The sequence below is a fragment of the Triticum dicoccoides genome, chromosome 1B (assembly GCF_002162155.2).
Source record: "Triticum dicoccoides isolate Atlit2015 ecotype Zavitan chromosome 1B, WEW_v2.0, whole genome shotgun sequence".
Classification (NCBI taxonomy): Eukaryota; Viridiplantae; Streptophyta; class Magnoliopsida; order Poales; family Poaceae; genus Triticum; species Triticum dicoccoides.
In genome coordinates, this window is record NC_041381.1 from 49,668,271 (window position 1) to 49,688,477 (window position 20,207).

Here is a 20,207-nt window from a genome sequence, read left to right on the forward strand (position 1 = left end):
CAAATTGTTTATGATCGTTCACTTTTTGTGTTTATCGTCAGGACTACGAGGGTGCAAGTGAACGGTTCTTGGATGGACTCAAATTGGACCCAGTGGACACTGACATCGAGGATGCATTACGGTAAACCCATCTGCCTCTTTGGTTACACTAATGCCTTTTGGCGATGACCTTGCATTGGTAGCTGGCTGGCCGTGTTTCAGCACATCTCAAGCACAGTATTAGTTACCTATGCTGCAAGTACATGCATGCGCCCTTGTCATGAGACTGTCGAGAACTTGACTCCGTTCTATTTTGTGTTTGTTAGGATTTCGGAGTGCCACTTTGTACTGTTATCAATGCCAATGCACCAACCTACCCTGACGTATAGTAGTAACTCTGTAATCTGCCCTTGAGTAGTACTTTGCTGATATTTAGGAAGAGGCATGCATATACTGTCGTGCAATGGTGCCTACAGAATTACAAGTGCCAGACATAACTATGCCATTCCAAATAGTATCTGATACTTCTCCTTCCAATAATATTTAGGGAAGCTATGAAGTCCTTGAAGACGTCTCAGAGCACGAAAGCCAGGTGACTATTTGGGTGTTGCAGGGGAGTCAGTTGAAGACTTGGAACGGCTCAGGAGTTTCTTCATTTGCGCAAAGACTGGTTTCCTTTGTTAGAAAGTACAGCGGAGTGTCCGATGGGAGTATTACCATTGCATGTTTCCCTAATATCAGATACTACAGCACAGTAGTACTGTATCTGACAATTTCTCTATATAGAACTGCAGTATATATTTTTTTACAGAGGGTTGTAGTATATGGCAATTCTTTCTCTATGGAAAAGCAAGCTACAGTTCAATAGATGAAGTGAAGAGGGAAAAGAAGTCGCCAAGCAAATGAAGTGCGGTGGATAACCTCCAGTGCAAAGAGAGCCGTCACCAATAAAATAATCCTTGCTTTTTCTAACCGAGGTGGTTGCCTCACATCCCTTCGGTCGTATCCCTTCAGGGGCTATATATGTAATCCCATCATCAAGTGAATAGGGGCCCGTTCACGCACAGGCCCTTTGCGGCCAGCGGCGGTGAGAAGAGTATCCAGCGCAGAAGGGATGGCGCATGGAACCGCTTCCAGCGAAACCCCCACTGCTGGGCTTCCTTCCGAAGATTGCCGATCATGGCCAGATCGCTGGAGAAATCAGCCGCCCACTGCAGAGATGCACCGCCGTTCAAGAGATCGATCAGGAGAAAGCAAATTTCTTATCTTTTATGATTAACATCAATGATCTAACAATTGATTTGATTGTTTTCTCTTCTTGGTTTACGCTATGCACTCACGTGAGTTACTTCATCAAGTGCATACAGAAAGAGCAAATCGAAGAAAGAAAATCATAGGTGTTCGGCCAAAATCAGAAGAAACAGGGCGTATACCCAGCCGCCGTCGACTCTATTCCTGAATCGACAACAGAATAAGTGGGCGTTGGCATCCATTGATTCAAAGATCACCAAGGCCAGAAGATCAATCAACAGACTGATGCAAAAAGGCACCACATGAGAAGAAAAAAAGGTTCTTCACCGTGTTTTTCCACTGTAGAAAGCATTAGCATCAGCAACTGTGTCGTATCATCGGCCCCTGGCACTGGCGTACGACGCAACCGCGCCATACAGCCGGCAGCGCCAGGCCGCGACCGCCCGCGTGGCCACCTGCGCCCCGCCCGTGGCCGCGCTCCCGCGCTCCGTCCATCGCCGTGGCCGCCCTCGCGCGCCCCGCCCACGAGACTGACGGCGTGGAGTTCAGCCTCGTCGCAAAGCACTGCGGTGGTCGGGCCCTCGGCTGCGCCATCCGACGCACGCGCGACGAGCAAAAGGTGCGGCCGTTCCTCCCGGTACACCCCGCGCCTGGCCTCGGCCTTGCCCCTACGAGCGCAGGGGACCACGGCAACGGTTGCGCCCGCTCACAGAGAGGCGCGCAGCCCGCGAAGTGGTGGCCATGGCACGACCTCAGCTCTGCAGGGAGGCAGCGCCCTCCGGCGCAACACCCCCGGCAGAGGAGGTGACTCCCAACGCGGAGCATGGTTGAGGCACGACCGCGGCCTCCAACGCGGAGGCACGACACGGCTCTCGCCCTACGAGCCCCTTCTGAGCTGCTCCAGTAGTGCCGCGGGCGTCAACACCGACGCCGTCGCGTCGCGCCACGCCTGCTGACCCCGGCGCCTGCAACTCCTCAGCCTTCGCCGCACTCGGGCGCTCGCCGCCGTCTCATGGCCCTTGGCGTCCCGTTGGCGAGCTCGCCGTCGAGCGGCCGCTCCGGCACATGGAGCCCCGCGGCGCTCGGCCTCACGAACGGTGCCGTAAACGGCGTCTCCACCGGCGTGGCTTCCAGCCACGACCTCATTGGTGGTTGCACTCCTGAGGAAGACGATGGAGCACTTGGTCCCTCCACCCGTCGCCAATGAACGCCGTGGCAGCGTGGCTGGAGGTGGCACCGGTCGGCCATGGAAGTCAGTCTCTGCCTGTTAGTCTGGTGAGGATGGGGATTGAGTAATTGGGAATGTCTCTCTCCTTATCTGTACTCGATTGACCAGGTCGTGGACTGCCGCACATACGTGTACTACTACGTCGCTTACCTGCATGCGGTTGAGACATTAGCACCCCCGTACAAGTGTTTGCTTAATTGCTTTACTAGTTGAGTCATCAACACTCCTGTACTAGTATTTGCTTTACTAGTTTACTCTTTTCTTTTCAAAAAATTAGTTCTAACAACAACTTTTAACAGTGATTTTATCCCTGTTTTTAGTCTGTTATATTTCCACATTTGTCAAGTGTTGAGATAAATTACATCTATTTGCAATCGAGATTTTAATGTCTTGCAAAGTTAAATTCAGTACCATTGCAGTACTGTTTCTCCGTTGAGTACGTGGTATTCCGGAATATTTCTATGATGTATCTATTTTTATGTTAACCACATGTCGAGATTAATACGTCTATTTGCAATTAAGATTTTCAATTTCTTGCAAATATATATGCAAAATTCAAGGTGTCATCCTTAGCATTTTGAGATTCGCATTAATGATTTCGAGACCTTTCTTGAAATCTATTAATTTTGCAACATTAATTTGTATTTATATTACACAATCTATAATATAAATAAATGACCAGTTTTTCACCGGAGATGATATGTTCTTTGTGTTTACCACATTGCCATTCTTCATGAACATGCCATAGCGGTCGAGATTGATTTCTCCCGCACAACAAACTTGTAAATTTTTGACAATAACATCTCCCTCATTATATTAGAAAAACACAAGGTAATGAGTTGGATCTACTGCCCATGTGCAGACTATCTCTATTACTGTGAGATCTGAATGATCTTCAATGTGTTATGTTCCCACAATTGAGGTTGAGCATTTTCAAATTATACACTTGAGTCGAATTTTTACATTCTTATTACAAAACCATGATGCCTTTTAATTTACTTCTTGTAAATTAATTATCTCTGGCTTGCCCCTATAAGTAATCGATGGCTAACAATGTGAGGCACTTGCCCTCAATGGCCACAACACACTTAAGCGGGTCATGGACATCAAGATCAGTCTTGCATCCCATGGGATAGTGCGTGCAATCCAAACCACGCCATCGGGACGCAAAGGACCTCAAGGGTAATGGTTTGAAACTCACTTCAAACCCTCAACCTGACACCATCAAGCTATCACGAGACTCTATGAGCATGGAGAGCATGATGGTTGAATATGCATCAACCGACATGTTTGGAGACTATACATTTAGTCCCTTAGTCTCCTTAGTGATCTATTTATTTCTGTCCATTTATGATGTTCTAATAAGAACATGATTATTATTGTCATCATATATTGTATATCACAATATATTGTATCAACATTTTCATACAAATTCATTTGTATGTATTCTATATATCCGACAGTGATTTTCTTGAGAATCTTCATGTCTATATATAGATTTGTACGGGAGTTAATCAGATGAAAAATGATATGTGCCTTGTGGACATATGCACCACAAACTCTATACTTAGGGAAGTCCAATGTTTCCACTCTCATTGAGAGAAAGGAGATATTTTAAAACCGCTAGACGCGATGAGATATTTGTTGGCTCAACTCGAGCCATATTTACTATCCCTGTGGGTACACGAGTAACGTTGGGATGCTTCGTTGCTTCCCAGGTTTAACTTGTACCCTACTAAACTATGGAGGTATCCATCAAAATAGTTTCCATAGCGAAACTTATGATGACAATAAAGAGAAATAACTTCGAGAATGGCGTTTCGGTGCCCGGGTGCATCTGCACCCGGTTAAAAAAAAATTCGTAAAAAAATCAGAAAAATTCAAACAATTCCAAAAAAAATTGGGTGGTAGACAATTTGATGCGCGAGGTACGCTCCAATTTTCAAAACATTTGAACTTCTGTGCAGCTCTCAGCAAAAAAGACAAATCAGACCAGAACAGTATATGAACAGTACACATTTTTACAGACCTTCGATTTGTCCTTTTTGCTGAGAGCTGCACAGAAGTCCAAATGTTTTAAAAATTGGAGCGTACCTCACGCATCAAATTGTCCACCACCCAATTTTTTTTTGAATTTTTCTAGTATTTATTCCGATTTTTTTTGTGAGCGCAGGTGCAGATGAGCTCGGGCTCAGATTCGAATTTTCGAATAACTTCTCTTTACCATATGCACCGGATATGGCAAGCACATTCTCTGTGTATCATCTGGATTGTACTACACATACGACTCAACCCGTAGCACATGTTGTGTACGAGATAATTTTCCAGAGTGTCTTGTACATGACAAACTTAGCATACTCGCCTTGGTCATCGAGACATTGGGTTGAAACAGAAACTATCAGCAATTCCAATAGTTTATGATTATTATGATGCTAAATTCTAATAACATTTGGATTTTATGCGCACTACAAGTGACATAGGAAAGCTAATTTTAAGGCTTGCACACCTTAAATTCTATGATGAACCACTCAGACTCCTTGAAAGCATCAAGTCGAGGTAAGTGGCTCTTCCCAGCCATTGAGTATACTATTCAGGTATTACATGGTTCTAAAAGACATATCTACATGATGGTCTTAAGTGTGTGCTTTATTCACACGAAACCATTGGCTCATTATCTGACATCGATTTCAAGCAAATCGAATGGATAACATTGCAGAATTCTTCTTGAAGGCATTCTCTATGGCCTTTGGATTGAAGTTTAGCAATTTGTCCTAATGTCTAGACTTAAAATGGTTTGGTAGAATCATATCCAAAGAGTTAAGCTCATTGCATTATCTTTATTTTGGAATTGCAACCTACCAACTTTACGTTGGAGTCATGTAGTTTTACACGCTCATGACCAAACTGCATAATATTATTCTACTTTCGCGGTGTCAAACATCGCGAATACCTCAAGGATCATCATATCTATCCCTGATATGTTATAGTTCATCACAAAGCTCTAGCAGCTTGGTGGTAATGACTTTGGAGAAACATCACTATCTCATCTGGAAGATCAACTCCCACTCGATTCAAGTGATTGTTGCACTCAGACAATCTGAGCACAAACTCAACAATTGAGCTTTTCTCCCTTAGTTTGTAGGCTAAGAAAATCGTCGGAGGTCTTATACCTCTTGACGTGGGCACGAGCCTGAAATCTCAATTTCAGCCCTCGAAACATCACATATGTTCCGCGACGCTTCGAAAACGTCTTTGGTGCCTCAACTTTAAACCGTTTAACTAAACTATCACGTAGTTATCAAAACGTGTACGTCCGATGTTCGCAACATCCACAAACGACATTTGGGGTTCAGGACACTGAGCGGTGCAAAAAGGACATAAGTTTTCTTCTGTCCGCATAATCGCTACTGTCAACTTTCAACTATATTTTCTCTAGGAACATATCTAAACAGTGGAACTAAAGCGCGAGCTTACGACATAATTTGCAAAGATCTTTTGACTATGTTCAGGATAATTAAGTTCATCTTATGAACTCCCACACAAATAGACATCCCTCTAGTCATCTAAGTGATTACATGATCCGAGTCAACTAGGCCGTGTCCGATCATCACGTGAGATGGACTAGTCATCATCGGTGAACATCTTCATGTCGGTCGTATCTACTATACGACTCATGCTCGACCTTTCGGTCTCTTGTGTTCCGAGGCCATCTCTGTACATGCTAGGCTTGTCAAGTTAACCTAAGTGTTTCGCGTGTGTAAATCTGGCTTACACCCGTTGTATGTGAACGTAAGAATCTATCACACCCGATCATCACGTGGTGCTTCGAAACGACGAACTTTCGCAACGGTGCACAGTTAGGGGGAACACTTTCTTGAAATTTTAATGAGGGATCATCTTATTTACTACCGTCGTTCTAAGCAAATAAGATGCATAAACATGATAAACATCACATGCAATCAAATAGTGACATGATATGGCCAATATCATATTGCTCCTTTTGATCTCCATCTTTGGGGCTCCATGATCATCATCGTCACCGGCATGACACCATGATCTCCATCATCGTGTCTCCATGAAGTTGTCTCGCCAACTTATTACTTCTACTACTATGGCTACCGGTTAGCAATAAAGTAAAGTAATTACATGGCATTGTTCAATGACACACATGTCATACAATAAATAAAGACAACTCCTATAGCTCCTGCCGGTTGTCATACTCATCGACATGCAAGTCGTGAATCCTATTACAAGAACATGATCAATCTCATACATCACATATCATTCATCACATTCTTCTTGGCCATATCACATCACATAGCATACCCTGCAAAAACAAGTTAGACGTCCTCTAATTGTTGTTTGCATGTTTTACGTGGCTGCTATGGGTTTCTAGCAAGAACGTTTCTTACCTACGCAAAACCACAACATGATATGCCAATTGCTATTTACCCTTCATAAGGACCCTTTTCATCGAATCCGTTCCGACTAAAGTGGGAGAGACTGGCACCCGCTAGCCACCTTATGCACCAAGTGCATGTCAGTCGGTGGAACCTGTCTCACGTAAGAGTACGTGTAAGGTCGGTCCGGGCCACTTCATCCCACAATACCGTCGAAACAAGATTGGACTAGTAACGGTCATATTGAACAAAATCAACGCCCACAACAACTTTGTGTTCTAGTCGTGTAAAGAATCTACGCAATAGACCTAGCTCATGATGCCACTGTTGGGGAACGTAGCAGAAATTCAAAATTTTCCTACGTGTCACCAAGATCTATCTAAGGAGAAACCAGCAACGAGGGGAAGGAGAGTGCATCTACATACCCTTGTAGATCGCTAAGCGGAAGCGCTCAAGAGAACGGGGTTGAAGGAGTCGTACTCATCGTGATCCAAATCACCGGAGATCCTAGTGCCAAACGGACGACACCTCCGCGTTCAACACACATACAGCCCGGTGACGTCGACCATGCCTTGATCCAGCAAGGAGAGAGGGAGAGGTTGAGGAAGACTCCATCCAGCAGCAGCACACCGGCGTGGTGGTGATGGAGGAGCGTGGCAATCCTGCAGTGCTTCGCCAAACACCGCGGGAGAGGAGGAGTACTTGGGAGAGGGGGAGGGCTGCGCCAGAACTTGTGGTGCGGCTGCCCTCCCACCCTCCACATATATGTAGGGGCAAGGGAGAGGGGGGCCGGCCCCCTCAAATCCAATCTGAGGAGGGGGCGGCGGCCAAGGGGGGGAGGAGTGCCTCCCAAGTCAAGTGGAGGCCCTCCCCCTTAGGGTTTTCCCCTTCCCATGCGCATGGGCCTTGGGGGGGGGGCTGGTGCCCCTGGCCCATTAAGGCTAGGGCGCCCCCCTACAGCCCATGCTACTGTATTGGACGTGGTGGAACAATTTTCGGACCTCCGGTCCCCTCCGGAATCCTCCGGAACCTTCTGGAAGCTTCCCGGTACAATACCGAAAAAACCCGAACTTTTTCTGGAACCCGAACAACAACTTTCCATATATAAATCTTTACCTCCGGACCATTCCGGAACTCCCCGTGACGTCCGGGATCTCATCCGGGACTTTGAATAACATTCGGTAACCACATACAAACTTCCTTTATAACCCTAGCGTCATCGAACCTTAAGTGTGTAGACCCTACGGGTTCGGGAGACATGTAGACATGACCGAGACGTTCTCCGGTCAATAACCAACAGCGGGATCTGGATACCCATGTTGGCTCCCACATGTTCCACGATGATCTCATCGGATGAACCACGATGTCAAGGACTCAATCGATCCCGTATACAATTCCCTTTGTCTAGCGGTATTGTACTTGCCCGAGATTCGATCGTCGGTATCCTGATACCTTGTTCAATCTCGTTACCGGCAAGTCTCTTTACTCGTTCCGTAACACATCATCCCGTGATCAACCCCTTGGTCACATTGTGCACATTATGATGATGTCCTACCAAGTGGGCCCAGTGATACCTCTCCGTTTACACGGAGTGACAAATCCCAGTCTCGATTCGTGCCAACCCAACAGACACTTCCGGAGATACCTGTAGTGCACCTTTATAGCCACCCAGTTACCTTGTGACGTTTGGTACACCCAAAGCATTCCTACGGTATCCGGGAGTTGCACAATCTCATGGTCTAAGGAAAAGATACTTGACATTAGAAAAGCTTTAGCATATGAACTACACGATCTTTGTGCTAGGCTTAGGATTGGGTCTTGCCCATCACATCATTTTGCTAATGATGTGATCCTGTTATCAATGACATCCAATGTCCATGGTCAGGAAACCATAACCATCTGTTGATCAACGAGCTAGTCAACTAGAGGCTTACTAGGGACATGGTGTTGTCTATGTACCCACACATGTATCTGAGTTTCCTATCAATACAATTATAGCATGGATAATAAACGATTATCATGAACAAGGAAATATAATAATAACTTAATTTATTATTGCCTCTAGGGCATATTTCCAACAGTCTCCCACTTGCACTAGAGTCAATAATCTAGTTCACATCGCCATGTGATTAACACTCACAGGTCACATCGCCATGTGACCAACATCCAAAGAGTTTACTAGTGTCACTAAACTAGTTCACATCATCATGTGATTAAGACTCAATGGTTCTGGGGTTGGTCATGTTTTGCTTGTGAGAGAGGTTTTAGTCAACGGATCTGCAACATTCAGATCCGTATGTACTTCGCAAATCTCTAGGTCATATTGTAAATGCTGCTTCCACGCTCCACTTGGAGCTTTTCCAAATGGTTGCTCCACTATACATATCCGGTTTGCTACTCAGAGTCATTCGGATAGGTGTTAAAGCTTGCATCGTCGTAACCCTTTACGCCAAACTCTTTATCACCTCCATAATCGAGAAACAAATCCTTATTCCTCTAAGGATAATTTTGACCGCTATCTGGTGATCCACTCCTTGATCACCTTTGTACCCTCTTGCCAGACATGTGGCAAGGCACACATCAGGTGCGGTACTTAGCATAGCATACTATAGAGCCTACGTCTAAAGCATAGGGGACGACCTTCGTCCTTTCTCTCTTTTCTGCCGTGGTCGAGCTTTAACTCTTAACTTCGTACCTTACGACTCAGGCAAGAACTCCTTCTTTGACTGATCCATCTTGAACACTTTCAAGATCATGTCAAGGTACGTGCTCATTTGAAAGTATCATTAAGCGTTTTGATCTATCCTCATAGATCTTGATGCTCAATGTTCAAGTAGCTTAATCTAGGTTTTCACTTGAAAAATACTTTTCAAATAACCCTATATGCATTCCAGAAATTCTACATCATTTCTGATCAACAATATGTCAATAACATATACTCATCAGAAATTCTATAGTGCTCCCACTCACTTCTTTGGAAATACAAGTTTCGCATAAACTTTGTACACACCCAAAATCTTTGATCATCTCATTAAAGTGTACATTCCAACTCCGAGATGCTTACTCCAGTCCTTAGAAGGATTGCTGGAGCTTTGCATACCTTTTAGCATCCTTAGGATCGACAAAACCTTTCTGATTGTATCGCATACAACCTTTCCTTACGAAGACTGGTAAGGAAACTCGTTTTGACATCCATCTGCCAGATTTCATAAATGCAGCTAATGCTAACATGATTCCGACGGACTTAAGCATCGCTACGGATGAGAAAATCTCATCGTAGTCAACTCCTTGAACTTGTGAAAAACTCTTCACCACAAGTCGAGCTTCATAGACGGTGACATTACCGTCCACGTCCGTCTTCTTCTTAAAGATCCATTATCTCAATGGCTTGCCGATCATCGGGCAAGTCCACCAAAGTACATGCTTTGTTCTGATACATGGATCCTATCTCGGATTTCATGGATTCTAACCATTTGTCGGAATATGGGCCCACCATCGCTTCTCCATAGCTCGTAGGTTCATTGTTGTCTAGCAACATGACCTTCAAGACAGGATTACTGTACCACTCTGAAGCAGTACGCATCCTTGTCGACCTACGAGGTTTGGTAGTGACTTGATCCGAAGTTTCATGATCACTATCATAAGCTTCTACTTCAATTGGTGTAGGTGCCACAGGAACAACTTCTTGTGCCCTGCTACACACTAGTTGAAGTGATGGTTCAATAACCTTATCAAGTCTCCACCATCTTCCCACTCATTCTTTTGAGAGAAACTTTTCCTCGAGAAAGGACCCGTTTCTAGAAACAATTACTTTTGCTTCCGGATCTGAGATAGGAGGTATACCCAACTGTTTTTGGGTGTCCTATGAAGATGCATTTTATCCGCTTTGGGTTCGAGCTTATCAACCTGAAACTTTTTCACATAAGCGTCGCAGCCCCAAACCTTTACGAAACGACAACTTAGGTTTCTCCAAACCATAATTCAAACCGTGTCGTCTCAACAGAATTACGTGGTGCCCTATTAAAGTGAGTGCGGTTGTCTCTAATGCCTAACCCATGAACGATAGTGGTAATTCGATGAGAGACGTCATGGTACGCACCATATCCAATAGGGTGCAACTATGATGTTCGGACACACCATCACACTATGGTGTTCCAGGCGGTATTAATTGTGAAACAATATCCACAATGTCTTAATTGCGTGCCAAAGCTCGTAACTCAGATACTCATCTCTATGATCATATCATAGACATTTTATCCTCTTGTCACAATGATCTTCAACTTCACTCTGAAATTACTTGAACTATTCAATAATTCAGACTTGTGTTTCATCAAGTAAATATACTCAACATCTACTCGAATCATCTGTGAAGTAAGAACATAACGATATTCACTACATGCCTCAGCACTCATTGGACTGCACACATCAAAATGTGTTACTTCCTACAAGTTGCTTTCTTGTTCCATTTTACTGAAAACGAGGCTTTCAGTCATCTTGCCCATGTGGTATGATTTGCATATCTCAAGTGATTCAAAATCAAGTGAATCCAAATGATCCATCTGCATGGAGTTCCTTCATCCGTATACACCAATAGACATGGCTCGCATGTCTCAAACTTTTCAAAAACGAGTGAGTCCAAAGATCCATCAACATGGAGCTTCTTCATGCGATTTATACCAATATGACTTACATGGCAGTGCCACATGTAAGTGGTACTATCATTACTATCTTATATCTTTTGGCATGAAAATGTGTATCACTACGATTGAGATTCAATAAACCGCTCCTTTAAGTGCAAGACCATTAAAGGTATTATTAAAATAAATAGAGTAATCATTATTCTCCTTAAATGAATAACCGTATTGCGATAGACATAATCCAATCATGTCTATGCTCAACGCAAACACCAAATGACAATTATTCAGGTTTAATACTAATCTTGATGGTAGAGGGAGCGCGCGATGTTTGATCACATCAAACTTGGAAACACTTCCAACACATATCGTCAGCTCACCTTTAGCTAGTCTCCGTTTATTCCGTAGCTCTTTTATTTCGAGTTATTAACACTTTAGCAACCGAACCGGTATCTTAATACCCTGGTGCTACTAGGAGTACTAGTAAAGTACACATTAACATAATGCATATCCAATATACTTCTATCGACCTTGCCAGCCTTCTCATCTACCAAGTATCTAGGGTAATTCTGCTCCAGTGGTTGTTCCCCTTATTACAGACGCACTTAGTCTCGGGTTTGGGTTCAACCTTGGGTTTCTTCACTAGAGCAGCAGCTGATTTGCCGTTTCATGAAGTATCCCTTCTTGCCCTTGCCCTTCTTGAAACTAGTGGTTTCATCAACCATCAACAATTGATGCTCCTTCTTGATTTCTACTTTCGCGATGTCAAACATCGCGAATACCTCAAGGATCATCATATCTATCCCTGATATGTTATAGTTCATCACGAAGCTCTAGCAGCTTGGTGGTAATGACTTTGGAGAAACATCACTATCTCATCTGGAAGATCAACTCCCACTCGATTCAAGTGATTGTTGCACTCAGACAATCTGAGCACAAGCTCAACAATTGAGCTTTTCTCCCTTAGTTTGTAGGCTAAGAAAATCGTCGGAGGTCTTATACCTCTTGACATGGGCACGAGCCTAAAATCCCAATTTCAGCCCTCGAAACATCACATATGTTCCGCGACGTTTCGAAAACGTCTTTGGTGCCTCAACTTTAAACCGTTTAACTGAACTATCACGTAGTTATCAAAACGTGTACGTCCGTTGTTCGCAACATCCACAAACGACGTTTGGGGTTCAGCACACTAAGCAGTGCATTAAGGACATAAGCTTTCTTCTGTCCGCATAATCGCTACTGTCAACTTTCAACTATATTTTCTCTAGGAACATATCTAAACAGTGGAACTAAAGCGCGAGCTTACGACATAATTTGCAAAGATCTTTTGACTATGTTCAGGATAATTAAGTTCATCTTATGAACTCCCACACAAATAGACATCCCTCTAGTCATCTAAGTGATTACATGATCCGAGTCAACTAGGCCGTGTCCGATCATCACGTGAGACGGACTAGTCATCATCGGTGAACATCTTCATGTTGGTCGTATCTACTATATGACTCATGCTCGACCTTTCGGTCTCTTGTGTTCCGAGGCCATGTATGTACATGCTAGGCTCGTCAAGTTAACCTAAGTGTTTCGCGTGTGTAAATCTGGCTTACACCCGTTGTATGTGAACGTAAGAATCTATCACACCCGATCATCACGTGGTGCTTCGAAACGACGAACTTTCGCAACGGTGCACAGTTAGGGGGAACACTTTCTTGAAATTTTAATGAGGGATCATCTTATTTACTACCGTCGTTCTAAGCAAATAAGATGCATAAACATGATAAACATCACATGCAATCAAATAGTGACATGATATGGCCAATATCATATTGCTCCTTTTGATCTCCATCTTCGGGGCTCCATGATCATCATCGTCACCGGCATGACACCATGATCTCCATCATCGTGTCTCCATGAAGTTGTCTCGCCAACTTATTACTTCTACTACTATGGCTACCGGTTAGCAATAAAGTAAAGTAATTACATGGCGTTGTTCAATGACACGCAGGTCATACAATAAATAAAGACAACTCCTATGGCTCCTGCCGGTTGTCATACTCATCGACATGCAAGTCGTGAATCCTATTACAAGAACATGATCAATCTCATACATCACATATCATTCATCACATTCTTCTTGGCCATATCACATCACATAGCATACCCTGCAAAAACAAGTTAGACATCCTCCAATTGTTGTCTGCATGTTTTACGTGGCTGCTATGGGTTTCTAGCAAGAACGTTTCTTACATACGCAAAACCACAACGTGATATGCCAATTGCTATTTACCCTTCATAAGGACCCTTTTCATCGAATCCGTTCCGACTAAAGTGGGAGAGACTGGCACCTGCTAGCCACCTTATGCACCAAGTGCATGTCAGTCGGCGGAACCTGTCTCACGTAAGAGTACGTGTAAGGTCGGTCCGGGCCGCTTCATCCCACAATACCGTTGAAACAAGATTGGACTAGTAACAGTAAGCATATGGAACAAAATCAATGCCCACAACTACTTTGTGTTCTACTCGTGCAAAGAATCTACGCAATAGACCTAGCTCATGATGCCACTGTTGGGGAACGTAGCAGAAATTCAAAATTTTCCTACATGTCACCAAGATCTATCTAAGGAGAAACCAGCAACGAGGGGAAGGAGAGTGCATCTACATACCCTTGTAGATCGCTAAGCGGAAGCGCTCAAGAGAACGGGGTTGAAGGAGTCGTACTCGTCGTGATCCAAATCACCGGAGATCCTAGTGCCGAACGGATGGCACCTCCGCGTTCAACACATGTACAGCCCGGTGACGTCTCCCATGCCTTGATCCAGCAAGGAGAGAGGGAGAGGTTGAGGAAGACTCCATCCAGCAGCAGCACAACGGCGTGGTGGTGATGGAGGAGCGTGGCAATCCTGCAGGGCTTCGCCAAACACCGCGGGAGAGGAGGAGTACTTGGGAGAGGGGGAGGGCTGCGCAAGAACTTGTGGTGCGGCTGCCCTCCCACCCCCCACATATATATAGGGGCAAGGGAGAGGGGGGGCGGCCCCCTCAGATCCAATCTGAGGAGGGGGCGGCGGCCAAGGGGGGGAGGAGTGCCTCCCAAGTCAAGTGGAGGCCCTCCCCCTTAGGGTTTTCCCCTTCCCATGCGCATGGGCCTTGGGGGGGCTGGTGCCCCTGGCCCATTAAGGCTAGGGCGCCCCCTACAGCCCATGCTACTGTACTGGACGTGGTGGAACAATTTCCGGACCTCCGAACCCCTCCGGAATCCTCCGGAACCTTCTGGAAGCTTCCCGGTACAATACCGAAAAAACCCGAACTTTTTCCGGAACCCAAACAACAACTTTCCATATATAAATCTTTACCTCCGGACCATTCCGGAACTCCTCGTGACATCCGGGATCTCATCTGAGACTCCGAACAACATTCGGTAACCACATACAAACTTCCTTTATAACCCTAGCGTCATCGAACCTTAAGTGTGTAGACCCTACGGGTTCGGGAGACATGTAGACATGACCGAGACGTTCTCCGGTCAATAACCAACAGCGGGATCTGGATACCCATGTTGGCTCCCACATGTTCCACGATGATCTCATCGGATGAACCACGATGTCAAGGACTCAATCGATCCCGTATACAATTCCCTTTGTCTAGCGGTATTGTACTTGCCCGAGATTCGGTCGTCGGTATCCTGATACCTTGTTCAATCTCGTTACCGGCAAGTCTCTTTACTCGTTCCGTAACAAATCATCCCGTGATCAACCCCTTGGTCACATTGTGCGCATTATGATGATGTCCTACCGAGTGGGCCCAGAGATACCTCTCCGTTTACACGGAGTGACAAATCCGAGTCTCGATTCGTGCCAACCCAACAGACACTTTCGGAGATACCTGTAGTGCACCTTTATAGCCACCCAGTTACCTTGTGACGTTTGGTACACCCAAAGCATTCCTACGGTATCCGGGAGTTGCACAATCTCATGGTCTAAGGAAAAGATACTTGACATTAGAAAAGCTTTAGCATATGAACTACACGATCTTTGTCCTAGGCTTAGGATTGGGTCTTGCCCATCACATCATTCTGCTAATGATGTGACCCCGTTATCAATGACATCCAATGTCCATGGTCAGGAAACCGTAACCATCTGTTGATCAACGAGCTAGTCAACTAGAGGCTTACTAGGGACATGGTGTTGTCTATGTACCCACACATGTATCTGAGTTTCCTATCAATACAATTATAGCATGGATAATAAACTATTATCATGAACAAGGAAATATAATAATAACTTAATTTATTATTGCCTCTAGGGCATATTTCCAACATATATAGATTTCTACGGGAGTTAATCGGATGAAAAATGATATGTGCCTTGTGGACATATGCACCACAAACTCTATACTTAGGGAAGTCCAATGTTTCCACTCTCATTGAGAGAAAGGAGATATTTTAAAATCGCTAGACGCGATGAGGTATTTGTTGGCTCAACTCGAGTCATATTTACTATCCCTGTGGGTACTCGAGTAACGTCGGGATGCTTCATTGCTTCCCAGGTTTAACTTGTACCCTACTAAACTATGGAGGTATCCATCAAAATAGTTTCCATAGCGAAACTTATGATGACAATAAAGAGAAATAACTTCGAGAATGGCGTTTCGGTGCCTAGGTGCATCTGCACCCGGTCAAAAAAAATTCGTAAAAAAATCAGAAAAATTCAAACAATTCCAAAAAAAATTTGGGTGGTAGACAATTTGATGCATGAGGTACGCTCCAATTTTCAAAACATTTGGACTTCTGGGCAGCTCTCAGCAAAAAAGAAAAATCAGACCAGAACAGTATATGAACAGTACACATTTTTACAGACCTTCGATTTGTCTTTTATGCTGAGAGCTGCACAGAAGTCCAAATGTTTTAAAAATTGGAGCGTACCTCACGCATCAAATTTTCCACCACCCAATTTTTTTTGAATTTTTTTGAATTTTTTTGAATTTTGCTAGTATTTATTCCGATTTTTTTTGTGAGCGCAGATGCAGATGAGCTCGAGCTCAGATTCGAATTTTAGAATAACTTCTCTTTACCATATGCACCGGATATGGAAAGCACATTCTCTGTGTATCATCTGGATTGTACTACACATACGACTCAACCCGTAGCACATGTTGTGTACGAGATAGTTTTCCAGAGTGTCTTGTACATGACAAACTTAGCATACTCGCCTTGGTCATCGAGACATTGGGTTGAAACAGAAACTATCAGCAATTCCAATAGTTTATGATTATTATGATGCTAAATTCTAATAACATTTGGATTTTATGCGCACTACAAGTGACATAGGGAAGCTAATTTTAAGGCTTCCACACCTTAAATTCTATGATGAACCACTCAGACTCCTTGAATGCATCAAGTCGAGGTAAGTGGCTCTTCCCAGCCATTGAGTAGACTATTCAGGTATTACATGGTTCTAAAAGACATATCTACATGATGGTCTTAAGTGTGTGCTTTATTCACACGAAACCATTGGCTCATTATCTGACATCGATTTCAAGCAAATCGAATGGATAACATTGCAGAATTCTCCTTGAAGGCATTCTCTATGGCCTTTGGATTGAAGTTTAGCAATTTGTCCTAATGTCTAGACTTAAAATGGTTTGGTAGAATCATATCCAAAGAGTTAAGCTCATTGCATTATCTTTATTTTGGAATTGCAACCTACCAACTTTACATTGGAGTCATGTAGTTTTACACGCTCATGACCAAACTGCATAATATTATTCCCCTCTGTCTTTGATACGTGGAAATCTACCAAGTATTTCCTATCTGCGGTAATTCGGTTGCATACCGATATCACCACCCGACATACATCATTGGCCCCTCAACATATAGTTGGGATCTATGTGAGGAATAACTGTATTGCCGTCAATACCTCAAGCCCCTCACATGGGGAGTTATTCAAGGCCAGTATGCTGATTCAATGAGGAACATTTCCAAGCATTAGGGGGAGATTTCAAGTACCATACAAATGCCATGAAATTAGTGGAATGTTCAACACATTTCTGCCTCAAATCCACGTACTCAAAGAGCTGAACCATGCGTTCACAAGATTTGCAACACATTGCAAATAACCTACCAGATTCATTTACGGACTATAAAGGTGTCACACAATCCTACAATCCTGCAAAAGTACGCCTGAAAGAGTGGAGGTACCAACAAAATCCACTCCACTTTCCATTGAAAGCAACGGGGGGAGATGTATGGCAGAAGTACATCAGGATTCAGCTTCTCGCAAGCAAGGATATCAAGGCCTGTGAATCAGTAAATGCAAGTCAACTTCACGTTGACAAACACCTGATGGGTAGCATACACCCAGTGGACGGGAAACCTCCACCAACCCATGTCACAGTGCACACAATGACCGGGACATTGGAATACCCGACTCAATCGCATTGGGAAATCGCGAGCAGTCACCATGGGTAACGATATTTCCATCAACTATATATTGATATATAGATTCTGGAGAAACATATAACCGAAAGTCTACAATTGTCGACATACATTTCTCAACTAGATTGAAAAAACCTTTCAAGTGATTCAGATCCAAAGACCATGGCCATGGCAAAGTGTGAACAACACTCGGACTGAACTCAAACAAAGGGTATAATCTAGGTAGAAATGATCTTGCTCACAAATGGAAAGGTATGCATAAGCAACACCTACACCAGTTTTCTTCTGGAAACAGAATTGAGAATAACGAGGTGGTGAAACAAAGAGCAAGTATTGTAGCACAAGGGTTCACGCAGATACCCAACTATTCTCTAGAGGTGGAATCTCTTTCCGATAACTTATATCATTGGCAGTACAAAATCATCTACCTCTGCAGTTGATAGATGTAGTGATTACATATCCATGTGGATCACTAGATTCAGACATATATGATTGATTCCCGATGGAATCTCACTTCTGAATCGAAATGCAAAATGCAACATATATTGTGTAAAAGTCAGTAAGTCACCATACGACTTATTGTTGTCGGTACATGTGGCCCGACTGTTAGAAATATGCCCTAGAGGCAATAATAAAAGGATTATTATTATATTTTTTTTGACCGTGATTATTATTATATTTCCTTGTTCATGATAATTGTCTTTTATTCATGCTATAATTGTATTATCCGGAAATCGTAATACACGTGTGAATACATAGACCACAATACGTCCCTAGTAAGCCTCTAGTTGACTAGCTCGTTGGTCAACAGATAGTCATGGTTTCCTGACTATGGACATTAGATGTCGTTGACAATGGGATCACATCATTAGGAGAATGATGTGATGGACAAGACCCATTCCTAAGCATAGCACAAGATCGTGTAGTTCGTTTTGCTAGAGCTTTTCCAATGTCAAGTATCTCTTCCTTAGACCATGAGATCGTGTAACTCCTGGATACCGTAGGAGTGCTTTGGGTGTACCAAACGTCACAACGTAACTGGGTGACTATAAAGGTGCACTACAGGTATCTCCGAAAGTGTCTGTTGGGTTGACACGGATCAAGACTGGGATTTGTCACTCGGTGTTACGGAGAGGTATCACTGGGCCCACTCGGTAGTGCATCATCATAATGAGCTCAAAGTGACCAAGTTTCTGGTCACGGGATCATGCATTACAGTACGAGTAAAGTGACTTGCCGGTAACGAGACTGAACGAGGTATTGGGATACCGACGATCGAGTCTCGGGCAAGTAACATACTGTCTGACAAAGGGAATAGTATACGGGGTTGCTTGAACCCTCGACATCGTGGTTCATCCGATGAGATCATTGAGGAGTATGTGGGAGCCAACATGGGTATCCAGATCCCGCTGTTGGTTATTGACCGGAGAGCTGTCTCGGTCATGTCTGCATGTCTCCCGAACCCGTAGGGTCTACACACTTAAGGTTCGGTGACGCTAGGGTTGTATGAATATGAGTATGCAGCAAACCGAATGTTGTTCGGAGTCCCGGATGAGATCCCGGACATCACGAGGAGTTCCGGAATGGTCCAGAGGTAAAGAAAACTATATAGGAAGTGCTGTTTCGGCCATCGGGAAAGTTTTGGGGTCACCCGGTATTGTACCGGAAGGGTCCCGGGGGTTCAATCGTTGCTTAGATGAACTCATAGATGGATCTTGGTGAAACCGTAGGAATTTTTTTATTTTCTGCAACGTTCTCCAACAGTGGCATCATGAGCCAGGTCTATGCGTAGTTCTCTATTGCACGAGTAGAACACAATTTTGTTGTGGGCGTAGGTCTTGTCAACTTGCTTGCCGCTACTAGTCTTTTCTTGCTTCAACGGTATTGTGGGATGAAGCGGCCCAACCGACCTTACACGTACGCTTACGTGAGACAGGTTCCACCGACTGACATGCACTAGTTGCATAAGGTGGCTAGTGGGTGTCTGTCTCTCCTACTTTAGTTGGAGCGGATTAGATGAAAAGGGTCCTTATGAAGGGTAAATAGAAGTTGACAAAATCACGTTGTGGTTATTCGTAGGTAGAAAACGTTCTTGCTAGAACCCAATTGCAGCCACGTAAAATATGCAACAACAATTAGAGGACGTCTAACTTGTTTTTGCAGCAATTGTCATGTGATGTGATATGGCCAGAAGTTGTGATGAATGATGAATGATATGTTGTGATGTATGAGATCATGTTCTTGTAATAGGAATCACGACTTGCATGTCGATGAGTATGACAACCGGC

The 20,207-nt window shown here is 44.0% G+C and overlaps 1 protein-coding gene and 1 long non-coding RNA gene across 2 annotated transcripts in view; both read left to right on the plus strand.

Annotated features, from left to right (window-relative positions):
- The first annotated feature begins 9 nt into the window (after positions 1-9).
- On the plus strand, positions 10-789 carry LOC119318289. Its single transcript, XR_005154046.1, has 2 exons — positions 10-121; positions 527-789. It is a non-coding gene; the product is annotated as an uncharacterized LOC119318289 (long non-coding RNA).
- A 1,453-nt stretch (positions 790-2,242) lies between these two features.
- LOC119350097 overlaps positions 2,243-20,207 on the plus strand; it is a 25,996-nt gene continuing 8,031 nt past the window's right edge. Inside the window, exon 1 of the mRNA XM_037618096.1 lies at positions 2,243-2,414. Coding sequence (XP_037473993.1) covers positions 2,243-2,414 — 172 coding nt within the window. The remainder of the gene's footprint in view (positions 2,415-20,207) is intronic.